At 41.2% G+C, this 13,613-nt stretch overlaps 1 protein-coding gene across 1 annotated transcript in view; it reads right to left on the bottom strand.

The window, feature by feature from the left end:
• LOC126184195 (uncharacterized) overlaps positions 1-13,613 on the bottom strand; it is a 411,405-nt gene that overhangs the window by 14,655 nt on the left and 383,137 nt on the right. Inside the window, exon 2 of the mRNA XM_049926563.1 lies at positions 10,468-10,628. Within this exon, the coding sequence (XP_049782520.1) occupies positions 10,468-10,628 (161 nt within the window). The remainder of the gene's footprint in view (positions 1-10,467; positions 10,629-13,613) is intronic.

A 13,613-nucleotide genomic window follows, 5' to 3' on the forward strand; every position in this document is an offset into this window, starting at 1 on the left:
TGGATCCCAATGGCCTCGTATAACTAATAGTCGATAAGACAGGCATCTTATCCGCATGGCTGTAACGGATCGTGCAGCCACGTCTCGATCCCTGAGTCAACAGATGGAGACGTTTGCAACACAACAACCATCTGCACGAACAGTTCGACGACGTTTGCAGCAGCATGGACTATCAGCTCGGAGCCCATGGCTGCGGTTACCCTTGACGCTGTATCACAGACAGGAGTGCCAGCGATGGTATATTCAACGACGAACCTGGGTGCACGAATGGCAAAACGTTATTTTTTCGGATGAATCCAGGTTCTGTTTACAGCATCATGATGGTCGCATGCGTGTTTGGCGACATCGCGGTGAACGCACATTGGAAGCGCGTATTCGTCATCGCCATACTGGCGTATCACCCGGCGTGATGGTATGGGGTGCGATTGGTTACACGTCTCGGTCACCTCTTGTTCGCATTTATGGCACTTTGAACAGTGTACGTTACATTTCAGATGTGTTACGACCCGTGGCTCTACCCTTCATTCGATCCCTGCGAAACCCTACATTTCAGCAGGATAATGCACGACCGCATGTTGCAGGTCCTGTGCGGGCGTTTCTGGGTACAGATAATGTTCGATGCTGACCTGCGCAGCACATTCTCCAGATCTCTCACCAACTGAAAACGTCTAGTCAATGGTGGCCGAACAACTGGCTCGTCACAATACGCCAGTCACTACTCTTGAAGAACTGTGGTGTCGTGTTTAAGCTGCTTGGGCAGCTGTACCCGTACACGCCATCCAAGCTCTGTTTGACTCAATGCCCAGGCGTATCGAGGCCGTTATTACGGCCAGAGTTGGTTGTTCTGGGTGCTGATTTCTCAGTATCTATGCACCCAAATTGCGTGAAAATGTAGTAACATGTCAGTTCTAGTATAATATATTTGTCCAGTGAATACCCGTTTATCATCTGCATTCCTTCTTGGTGTAGCAATTTTAATGCCCAGTAGTGTATTTACATATGATCGTTCATTTTCTTTTCATAGAGATCAAGTTATCTACATGTAGCATGTGTTGCCAGTATTTGAACTCCCGGCCAATGGGATAGTTGACAGTTGAAGTGTTATCGTTAGTATTTACAAATCTTCCATTCTGTTTTCGGTACCAGCAGCAGTTTTACCGTATTTCGAGGTTTATATAATTTTCCTGGATCCACTTTACTAATAGTGAATCAATTTAGTGTTTTACTGTTTATAATGGACCAGTACATAAGTGGCCTAAATAGAACTAACGTATTCTTACAGTGAAGTAATCTTAGCTTGAGGTATAATAGGTCTTTGTTAAGCATTTTACACCCATTGGTTAGCATATGACGTTACTTTTAATACAGTTTCTCTATAATTAATATTCCTATCAGTAGTCCAGTGGGACTGTATTACGTAACTGCTTGTCATATGAGAGATCGATGTGACTGATAACAGGGCACAGTGAGGTCGTAATTTTGGTTGCGTATACCTTGATATTGGTCATTGTTATTTCTGCCATCATTTCTTTGACGAAACATGTTGACCGATACGGGGTTTTCAAAGATGTTCACCGTGATATATTCGGACCGTTGAGTGAGACATGTAGTTTGGTTCAAATGGGTCAAATGGCTCTGAGCACTATGGGACTCAACTGCTGTGGTCATAAGTCCCCTAGAACTTAGATCTACTTAAACCTAACTAACCTAAGGACATCACACACATCCATGCCCGAGGCAGGATTAGAACCTGCGACCGTAGCGGTCGTGCGGTTCCAGACTGTAGCGCCTTTAACCGCTCGGCCACTCCGGCCGGCTGTAGTTTGGTAGCGACTTACTATATTCAAGTGAGACGCTCTCTGTCATAACTTTAGTACCGTTTCGGCTAGAATAACCACAACTGATACTGGCACGTCATGGTACAGTCGTGCGTAATTATTGGGGTTTATTGTAGTAAATTCATATTGTTGTTTTGGGGACTTTTCTTTTGATGATAGGTGAAACTTCCACTCAGCAATATTTATGTACCTCTACATTATGTAAGCCCTTATATGTTGCACCATTGTTTCCGACATTATACAGTTCCTTTCCTACATGTTTTGTTATCCAAGTTTTTTTAGCATGAAGTTAATTTTTTAGCCTTACTATAACGCTCTAATTGTTTACCTGAAGCTTACTATCTAACTCTCCTATGAACTCGTAGATCTTGCTTTTTGCAACTCCTTGTATCTGTTTTATAGCAGTCTACTACCCTGGTAGACAGCATTGAATAGTGATCATGTTTTTAGGTCATTAGTATCTTTTACGCTCGTTTCACACTTAGGACAATGAAATATTTAGTGTTTCCTTGGCCTTTTAGATCCAAATTGACACAGTTCCCAATTAACTTGTGAGAATTCGGTATGTCTCGACCACACCTGACGAGTTGGATAAGGACCCGATTAGTTTATCAGCGTGTTCTCCATACAGTTTAGAGACGTTCCAGTGATGTTTTTACTATTGATGGCTTTTGGTATTCATAGAGATAGATGGTACTCTGATTGTATCCATACTGGATGAGAGGTGATGGTTGTGAATGTCTGGATTTTATCCATACTGGATGAAAGGACTTCGTGTTTTACACTATAAACAAGTGGTTGAGCCGATATACTTTTTAACATAGATGGTACTGCTTCTATGGGCTTCAAGTTCGAAAATATAGTGATCTTCGCATACTCATTTACCTTTTATTCGTTTCTGTATCCACTTACCATATCACTACACAACTTGTTAGTCTTAGTATTTAGATGGTTTGGCATCTATAGATAGGTCGTGTTGGGAATGCTTTATACTCGAAATGATATTGTATGAAGTATTCAGCCGTGCACTTTATGAACTCGACCTGGTTTAGTAGGATTTGAGTTTGTTGTTTTTTAGTTCACTGTGGTAATGCAAACCAGTTCAAGGATATAAATGAAACCAATCATATCTTTCATTCTTAGCTACCAGTTAGTTGTCAATATTCGCAGTGTTCGATATGCATGCTATTTTCTCTTAATATGTCGATTTCCATTGGATTTTGTGTCAAGTTATTCTTGATACTGTGACAACTACTTGTCTTACCATCCGGGATATTGCGTAGGCTCTAAATATGCAAACTATCTTAATTCATACCTTATTACGTGACATTCTACATTAAATGAACGATTGTGACTCATATACACTAGGCGATCCATCATCTAAAAGAATTTTATAGAATTTCATTATTAAAAAATGATGCACTTTGTTTGTACGAAACTCTTGACTGTACGCTGTCTAGTACTGATTTTTTTAATGATTTTACATGCTCCGTAGTAAATCTGTCATGTAAAATAGTTTTATGAATAATAAATGTTTACACAAGTTTTAATCTGTTGTGCTAGATATAGAGAGAGGTTTGCTTTAATGCTATTAGCAAATATATACATATGTTTTAGCATATTTGTGCTGGACGTACACATAGATTTGATCTAATGTAAATATTTACATTGTTTTTAAGTTTAAGCGCCATTATGAATACCTGTCAATTGTAAACTTGAACTGTATACCCTTATATCACCACATGTTCACTCCTTTATTATGCAGGGGCCTGCAGATGGCAATACTGAGTTTCCGAAACTGGTAGCATTTGAATATAAAATAAAATAAAACATACGGCTGTTGGTAAAGTTTTCTCAATCAAACCTTTTCGGTATTGTGATTTTCTTTTCGTCAGTGTGTTGTAGCAAGGCTTCTAAATGGAGTATGGAGGTTTTCCCTGAAATACGCTGCTGAATCTGGTGATCGATAGAATGATCCTATAATAATTTTGTATTGTAGCAAGGCTTCTAAATGGAGTATGGAGGTTTTCCCTGAAATACGCTGCTGAATCTGGTGATCGATAGAATGATCCAATAATAATTTTCAACTCACGATTGTCATTCGTGCTGAAACCATTCCCCATACGGATTCAGTTTATACTTTAGATTATTTAAAATTCTTATCTCTTGCCGAAAGTACAGCACCTCTCATTCCATGGGCCCTTTTTTCCGGGAACCCTTAGATTTGTCACGAAGGTCTTTATTTTGTGAGCTACTGGTTTTATCCAACTATCGGAGGCAAATAAAATGTAAGCTCTACATTCTGTCAGTTGTACTTTAATCTATGACAAATTTTTAAAAATACTACTAAAATTTACCGCTGATATCTTCATATTCATGTTTAAGTAGGACAGTTACTGAATTACGATATGAGTATTTGGGAACCAGCCGAAGTAACGTTTGGCCTGATTGGAATGACGTTTACTCAAGATGTTATGATGGTGAGAAGTAGCTAATCAGAGTTCTCCAATATGTATTTCGACAGAAGAATTATATCTTCTAAAAGGAATAGCTCCCATAACGTTATAGCCAATGGCTTGCTTGCAGAGCTCAAGAGATTAGTTACTGTAGCTCACACTGTTACTAACATTGTTCCAGAGTTCAGAACTGACCTGGGAGTGAATGCTTTAAGTAACAGTTCTGTAGTATATTCTTGTTTTAAGTTTTTATTATTAAAACGAAACCATCTGTGGAGGTGTGTGCAAACAAAGTCACCTTAAGTGGTATAGGTATACTTCCACTGAACATTGTAATGCGTTCCCAGTATTAAATCGTAAAAGGAGCACTTTCCATTTAATGGTTAGAAAGAATTGTTAGAGCTAACATGTGAAACACATTTGTATAGAGATGCTATAGTAGGAAGATGACTTCTTGAATTCTTTATCTTCTACATTGTTTATTCGCTTAAAAACCGAATGCAGCTGTGCTCCACTGTCATAATTCAGTTTGCTAAGAAGTTGTGCTTGATGGATCATATTTTATGCTTCAGATTCTCGCAACCCTCTCTACTTCTTATGTCGACTTGTCGAAAAAAACATTTATTACCACTTTTGCCAAATATGTTTGGGTACGTTTTATAGTAAAACTGGTCTTGCTTAACATAAATTTAACTGCAACATGTAGGTGTGGATTTTTCTAATAGGTAAGTACTCATGAAGTTTGTTGATGTATGCAAGCAAACAGAAATCTATACTTGTTGCTAATCACCCGTTAATTCGTTTCTTTTAATTTCATATTGTACTTCCACATTGATTCCCATAAATTTGCTGCAGTACGTAAGTGTGTCCTTTCCTAACATGTAGGTACCCGTGAAATTAAGCGATATATGCAAGGAAATAGAAATCCGTATGCGTTGCTAATTATCCGTTAATTCATTCCTCTTGATTTCATACAGTACTTCCACTGACACTGCAAACCTTAAGAAACGGTCTAGAAATATTTGACTGTATTTCCATGTGCTAATTGGTGCGAATGGATGAGTGCAGCAGACTTTAAATATGCGAGTCTTGGAAGGTTATCTCGGTAAAACAGTAGTCTCATTGTGTCGGTACTTCATTGTGAAACATGGCGAACACACTTGTAATTTTTATCATTGGAAATGCTATGAAAATAATATACCACCTATACCGCACATAAAACGCCATGTGTGTTACCTAAGAAAACTCGAATCATCTTCATGTTTTCGAAGCGCAATGACTGCTCCATTATACGAGAGGCGTTCAAAATGTAAGGCAACACTTTTTTTCTGTAACAGGTTGGTTTTATTCAGGATTCCAATACACCGTATTATTCCACACACTTTCCGTTACAAAATGCTGTTTTTCAACGTTCAATGTGACGGCCTTACGCGACCTTCCAGGGAGGGCCTGTATGCTCTCTTGGTATCACTCAAATGGTACAAGTCGGAGCCAATATCTTACTACATCAATAACTTCCCCATCAACCACAGACTGCTTCCCGCAGAGTACAACCTTCGGTGGACCAGACAGATGAAAGTCGGAAGGTGTGACATCCAGACTGCAGGGTGGATGAGGAAGAACAATCCAATGAAGTTCTGTGGTTCCTCTCGGATGTGCAGACTTGTATAAGGTCTTACTTTGTCAAGGAGAAGTTCGTTTGCATTTTTGTGCCGACGAACACGTTCACGTTGGTTCTTCAGATTCCTGAGGGTAGCGCAGCACAATACACTGCACAGAATAACACCTTATAGCCCAGAAGGTCGTCGCCATTACTTTACCGGCTGAGGGTGCGGCTTAGGACAAGTGGTGTGGCGCCACTCCATGGATTGCTGTTTTTTTCCGATTCCAAGTGATGAACCCATAATTTTTTTAGCTAGAAACTCTTCCACTGGGGCCGACCGTTGTGGCCGAGCGGTTCTAGGCGCTTCAGTCCGGAACCGCGCTGCTGGTTCAAATCCTGCCTAGGGCATGGATGAGTGTGATGTCCTTAGGTTAGTTAGGTTTAAGTAGTTAAGTCTACGTGACTGATGACAGATGTTAATTCCCATAGTGCCTAGAGCCATTTTTGTATTCCACTGGTCCGTGTTTGCATACAAAGGTGGTGAGGATCGCAGCGAGCACACACCTTTGAGTAGCCGAGATGATGGACTAGTAAGTCAGCATTACCAACAGAGACATCCAATTCAAGAGCGGTGTTTGATTGTGCTCCGTCGTCACCTCGAATGTGAGTGTCCGCGTCCGCAGCTCGTGGTCGTGCGGTAGCGTTCTCACTTCCCGCGCGCGGGTTCCCGGGTTAGATTCCCGGCGGGGTCAGGGATTTTCTCTGCCTCGTGATGACTGGGTGTTGTGTGCTGTCCTTAGATTAGTTAGGTTTAAGTAGTTCTAAGTTCTAGGGGACTGATGACCATAGATGTTAAGTCCCATAGTGCTCAGAGCCATTTGAACTTTTTTTTTTTTTTTTTTTTTGAGTGTCCGCACGTTCCAACATTGCAGGAGGCACAGCGGTGTGTAGCCGGCCAGCACGCTGGAGATTTACGTGGTCTTGTTGCGATGATGACAGACGCCTCGCCTAGGACTCACCGTGGCTTTGTTCACTGCCAGGTCTCCATAGACATTCTGCAAACGCCTGTGAATATCTGCGATGCTTTGGTTTTCCGCCAAAAGAAACTCAGTCCCAGCGGCCTGCTTGGAACACACGTCTGCTACGTATAGCTTCACCAACAATCGGAACTTCATGCAACTGTGGGAGCTGAAGCGAGAATATTCCACTTTGTCCCACAACAAATTCCACATTTTTTCAACCGAAACTGGCCAATGGAAAAACGTGTTGCATTACTTATTGAATGCCCCTCTTATTTCGGGGGTATTGCCGGATATTTTTTTCGGGTATTTACCGTTTAGGAATCTTCAGAGAGGGCTTCTGTTAGCTTGAAGCCCACAGTAGTTTGAGATATGTTGACGACAGGTTTTTAGTGTGGCCCCATGGTGAAGATTCAGTACAAGAATTTTTAAACCATCTTATTATATTCACAGATAAATCCAGTTTACAATGGATATCTAAAAGTAGGAATACCTTTAATTCTAGGATGTTTTACTTCGGGAAAGATGTGATGGCACTTTGGAATACTCATTACATTGAAAACCGACGCATACCAGTTTATATTTACGTGTAAATCGCTGCCACAATCATTCCAAGACGATGTGTGTTCTCAGAACTTTGGTTCACAGAGCTGACGACAGCAGTCTGCAGGACGAGCTTCTGCAGTTAAAGCGATCTTTTAATGCTAACGGATATTCTCCACAGCTGATAAGTAGGGCGCTATGAATGAATCCGAAGGTGGGCATAACGAACACAGAAGAAGACACAGAAAGATCTGAATTCAAACTTTTCTGCCAGACATGGGAAGCTTATCGTTAAAAAAAGGGCGCATTCTCTGCAACCACAAAATAAAAGCGATTATTTGCCTCTCCCGAAGACAGCATCACTGCTTTAAAGATCATTTGATGCTAAGGAAATCTGAGGTTTCTAAGATCTCCTGCAAGTTTGGCCTCTCATACATCGGACAGATGACTAGGACAGACCATGAAAGACGCACGAACGCCGTAGGTACTCCCGGCTCTTACAGCTCAACAAATCGTCTGTGGAAGAGCGCTGTATTAATACTGGTCTCTCTATGTTTCACGAAAATGTTGGAAGTCTGGGGTTGACTTCATCTTTTGGGGACTAGTTGGTGAAAGAAGATGTTGATATTAGTTTGACGACCAATTTAATTACTTGAGAATATGGTTTCACTTTGGGTAAGTCATGGCATCCGGTGCTTTCTTTAACAAACCCGAAAAGACATCGCCACGTTGCAGCTCACCGTGACACATCGACTTTCCAGATTCGATCGATCGCCTAGTTGCAGATCTATCCCGTGCCTATGTGTACTTCCTTGCCGCCATGGAGATATATGACAGGGAGCAGACATTGCGTCACAAAGTTTAAGCCGACATACGCCATGCTAATTGCCACAAACATTCATTCGGTTCTGGTGGAAGGGTTTTGATTAAAAACAAAAAAAAAACAGATTGCGTCGTTCACGAGTGCACTAATCATTGTGACTGTAGTGTGTAAAGGAATTCCACTTCATTTTTAAGGCCTCTCGTGTAGTGTTACATACTTCTCATTGTGGGTATTCGAAACGTATAACAAAACCGACGCGACATGGGTCTTATTACTAAATTAAGTATGCACATAAGCCCGAAGTATCTGAAAACGCCTTCCTAACGCTGTACACGAAACCGTTGCGCGCACAAGACAGAAATAACGAACAAGAAGCAATCGTCTGCTAATGTTTAGGGGCATCTAACAGGGTAGCGCCGGCTTCAAAATAAAGTGCAGTAAGTCTGTAGCCGCTCCTCTCCTTATTGTATCTGCATGGTTGCCACCGAGCAACGACTCTGGCGCCTGTGTATCTTTGACCGCACGCGCACTGGCGCGGTCCGTGGGTTACAAAGGACACAGCGTGTGGTGTAGCATCAGTCATTCGCCTAATTCAGAAGGAAGCTGAACGGTGTGTAGCCGAAATATTCGAAGAAGAATCGTAATTTAAGCAGCTGTGCTCCCGAAATTTAATCGATCAAAACTGGAATTCTGTGATGGTGGCGGGTATTATTCGAGGTTCATAAACATTACAAGGAAATGGTTTGTGAATTGTGACACAGCGTTATTACATCTCATATGTGCTCGTTGGTTGTTACTTGTCAACTGAGGACGCGCGACGTCAAGGAAAATTTATCTTTATGCACCTCAGAACGTTACAGCATTTTTGTAATTATGTGAAAATGGCATTTCGCAGCTGTTAAAATATTTAAAGTACATCCTTAATGAAGTTAATCTATTAATGTTGTTAAAGGACTTTCAGTATCAAACAATATTACAGCGTGTAATGTATCAATGTTAAAAATTTTAGTCACTTTCAGTCAGCGAAATTCTACAAGAAGGCTAATATTATCACTAGGATAATGCATATTAATACAGTCGGTATTCAGAGCAGGCTAGCTGCGTTGCGTGTAGGAATTGTGGAAGGCTATGAATTCTCAGAGAGCGGCGCATTCTGGAACAATCACACGAAGGGACACCATAATCGACGTGCGGACGACCTCGCTGAAAAAACGAAAGTGATGTTTCCTATAAGACTGGTTTTTCTTACACGACTTAAACGTCGTTTTACACGATGATCATATTCTTCTTATACTTCCACGAATCGATATCGATGTATAGTCAGTGTTGTACTCTGAAATTACTCTATCTTCTTTTCCGTGTAAGTATTGCAACACCTAGTTACCGAGCGAGGTGGCGCAGTGGTTAGTACACGGGGCTCGCATTAGGGAGGACGACGGTTCAATCCAGCGTCCGGCCATCCTGATTTAGGTTTTCAGTGATTTCCCTAAATCGCTCCAGGCAACATGTTTTTGAATGGTTATAGCACGAAAACGGCACTTTTCTCAACATGAGTTCCAATTCAGAATGTTACATACTCAGTCCCCTCGATATGTCCTGTAAGTTTGTAAGGGGCATTTTAGAACGCCTTGTACAATTACGATGACGCTAGTATTATTATACACATGGAGTAGATAAACACAGTTGACGAGAGAACAGTCTACATTTAAAATTAAAGATGCGCTGACGAATTTCATAGTGAACAGTCACTTGAATATGGCATAATAGGCTGAAATTGCCATCATGGTAAATAAATACCTTTAATAACAATCCAGGCGTCAAATGTCCTTTCTACAACAATGCTAGCACAGTTGAACATCCGACGTGTTATGCTACTTTCGCGGTAATTTTAATTCGGCTCTGGCAAACAATTCTTAGTCAAACTCGTGCGGGTATTAATGTTGCAGCGAACATGGAATGGACAAATACAACTCTTTTCTCCAGGCCCCCGTAATGAATAAAAGATGATGAGTAGCTGTCACCGTCGTATTCTATGCTCATTCTCTAAATTCAAACTAAACGCGACGTGGCGTCGGTAGTTTTGAAGAAACGAAGGTATATAAATGAAATATGAAGGAGTTAAACTTTACGCTAAATTAAATCTGCTGTACTCTGCGGAGAAAAAGAAGCACTCAGTTTTACTAACCGTCTTGTAGAACATGCACGCCTGGCGGTCTTCGTCCTCCCCGCTGGGACAGTCGATGAATCCGTCGCAGAGGACGTGGTCATCAATGCACCGGTAGCGGCCCATGCGATCCGGTGTTGGGCACGCGAATCTCTCCATCCCGTCTTCCGCAGGGGGACATTCTGTAACAAAAGTAAGGAAATTAAGATATTAGTTCCAAATTAGCCATTAATGTCAGATAACAAATTAATCTGGGCCATATCTCCCTCAACGGCAACATCGGACGATTAATTTGAGCTGAAACTATTGATCCATCATCGCTTAAATGTCCGAATGTCTCAGTTTTGTTGCAACGTACAAACCATAATAAAACTCGCTTCGAGCCAGACGTTGTCACAATGTTTTCATGACTCTCGTGAAATAATCGAAATGAGTCAGTAGTCATCTAGAGTGGAAGTAAAATTTTACTTTAGGATGTCATTTAATGTCATCTTAGAGGGTAATGTGCGGCAGAGATAATGGGTTTTAGAAATAACTCTCCGCCGTTCCGGCCACGCACCGGCGAAACGGTCCTACGATCGCCGTGTTATTCATGAGCCAATGGCATCATTTGACAATGTATGGAGGGGCATATGATCAGTACACCGCTCTCCCGACCGTTGTCGCGTTAGCAGATCTGGAGCCTCCGTCAAGGAGCCTCAAAACCGGCATCACGTGACTGAGTGGACCTCTTTCTATTCCTTTGTCCAAGGAAAAATACCTGACAATGCCAGAAAACGAACTCGGGTCCTCTGTATGGTAGCTGTTTACAATGACCGCCCGGCGACGGAGGCGGAAGGTTTTAGAAATTGTGTGTGACAAACTTTTTTTAGTCCATAGTAAAAGAGTAATTATAAAAAGAAAACGCTTTCCTGATGATTTTCACATACTATTTACTTGAGTACTAACCAGCATTCGGCTTCATAGACCTTCGTCAGTTGCCACCTGGCACTATTACGAACTTCATTGTTTGATTAAGTGTACGATGAAATGAAATTTAATTTTTTTAAACAATTTGAGATATGTATTTGCAAATTAATTCGGAAAAAGTTTAGACGAAACTTCGAAAGTAAACTCAGTTTTTCTTAGAGTTATACACTAACGTGACAAAAGTAATACTATATTTCATAATATCGTGTCGGACCTCCTTTTGCCCGCGTAGTGCTGTAGCTTGACGTGACATGGATTCAACAAGTCGCTGGAAGTTCACTACAGAAATACTGAGCCATATTGCTCCACAGCCGAGCATAATTGCGAAAGTGTTGCGGCGCAGGAGTTCGTGAACAAAAAGACCTCTCGATTATATCCCTTAAATATTCGATGGGATTCAGGTAGTGCATTTGGGTGGCCAAATAATTTGCCCGAATTGTTCAGAATGTTCCTCAAACCAGTCGCGAACTATTTTGGCCCTGTGACATGGCACGAAGTGATAGAAAATAGTTTTGGGAACATGAAGTCCATGAATGGCTGCTAATGGTCTCCAAGTAACAAAATGTAACCATTTCCAGTCAATTATCTGTTCAGTTGAACCAGAGGAAACTATCCATTCCATGTAAACGCAGCCCACAGCATTATGGAATCACCACCAGCACGCGCAGTGCCTTGTCAGCAACTTGTGTCCATCGACTCGTGAGGTCTGCGACACACTAAGATAATACCGTCAGTTCTTACCAACTGAAATTTGGACCCATCTGGTCAGGCCACGATTTTCCAGTCGTTTAGGATGCAACCGATATTGTCAAGAGCTCAGCACAGGCGCTACAGGCGATGTCGTGCTATTCCGATGCCATAGCCCATTAACACCAAATTTCGCCGTGCTGTACTAACATATATGTTCATCGTACAACCCACACTGATGTCTGCAGTTATTTCACGGAATGTTGTTTTTCTGTTAACACTGACAACGATAAGCAAACGCCGCTGCTCTCAGTCGTTACTTGAAGGCTGTCGGCCACTGCGTTGTCCGTTGTCAGAGGTAATGCCTGAAATTGAGTATTCTCGGCACACTCTTGACATTTTCAATTTTGGAATATTGAATTACCTAAAGATTACCGAAATGGAATGTCCCATGTGTCTAGCTCCAAGTACCATTCCTCATTCAAAGTCTGTTAATTCCCGTCTTGCTGCCATAATCATGTCAGAAATCGTTTGACATGAACCACCTGAGTACAAATGACAGGTCCGCCAATGCACTACCCTCTTATACACTGTGTACGCGATACTACCGTCGTCTGTACTTTTGCATATCGCTGTCACGTGACTTTTGTCAACTCAGTGTATTAATGCAATCGGGAGTTTTAAATTATATTGCGTCCTCGTGCACATGGTAATGAAGGTTACTTTTTGCAAATGTACAAGAAATTATTGAAATATCGCACGATTGGTACTGCAATATTGTTCTTCCGGTGATGTCAGAACGACAAAACTGTAGAAGTGGCAAAGACATTCATTATCTACGCCTGTGTGACCATTGTGCTGCATATGACATTGGGTCTTGCACTAAATCCGGACTACAACATTTAATGCCAAATCAGCGATCGTTTGGGTAACATGCCATCAAAGTGCTTAACTTTCCAATTAAAGCAGACATCGTCGTTACCCGGCTCATGAAATGTCTTTCAAAACGTTGGTTCATTAACGGCTGTGCGTGTTTCTACGGTGGCTGACAGTAAGCCTCATGAATATACCTTTGACGAATGGTCGTAACTTACGTAACGTAAAGAGGAGAGAACATGTTGTATTTTTCAAAGACTAAATACTGGTGTTCTTAAATAACTTAAACACCCAATCAAAGGCCAGAAGATATAGTGGATGATGCCTGGACATGGTACATGAGACCAGATGGATTCCATGATAGTGAGAGAACAGTTTCGAAGTCAAGTGAAATTCTATGAAAGCTGCCGTGGAACAAATATAAAATATGGCCATAATCTTCAACTGATGAGATTTCTTCAGAGACTGTGAATACAAATAGTAAAATATTACTCAGGCAAACGAGGTAAAAACAGATCTAAAGAAGGCACTGACAGTATAACAAACTTCGAGAAGAAACTGGCAACAAGACAGATCGAAGCATTAATCTACATGAAGAATTACAAAATAATGCATTATAATTAAGATGTAAGTTA

The sequence above is a fragment of the Schistocerca cancellata genome, chromosome 4, assembly GCF_023864275.1.
Source record: "Schistocerca cancellata isolate TAMUIC-IGC-003103 chromosome 4, iqSchCanc2.1, whole genome shotgun sequence".
In the NCBI taxonomy this organism is placed as follows: Eukaryota; Metazoa; Arthropoda; class Insecta; order Orthoptera; family Acrididae; genus Schistocerca; species Schistocerca cancellata.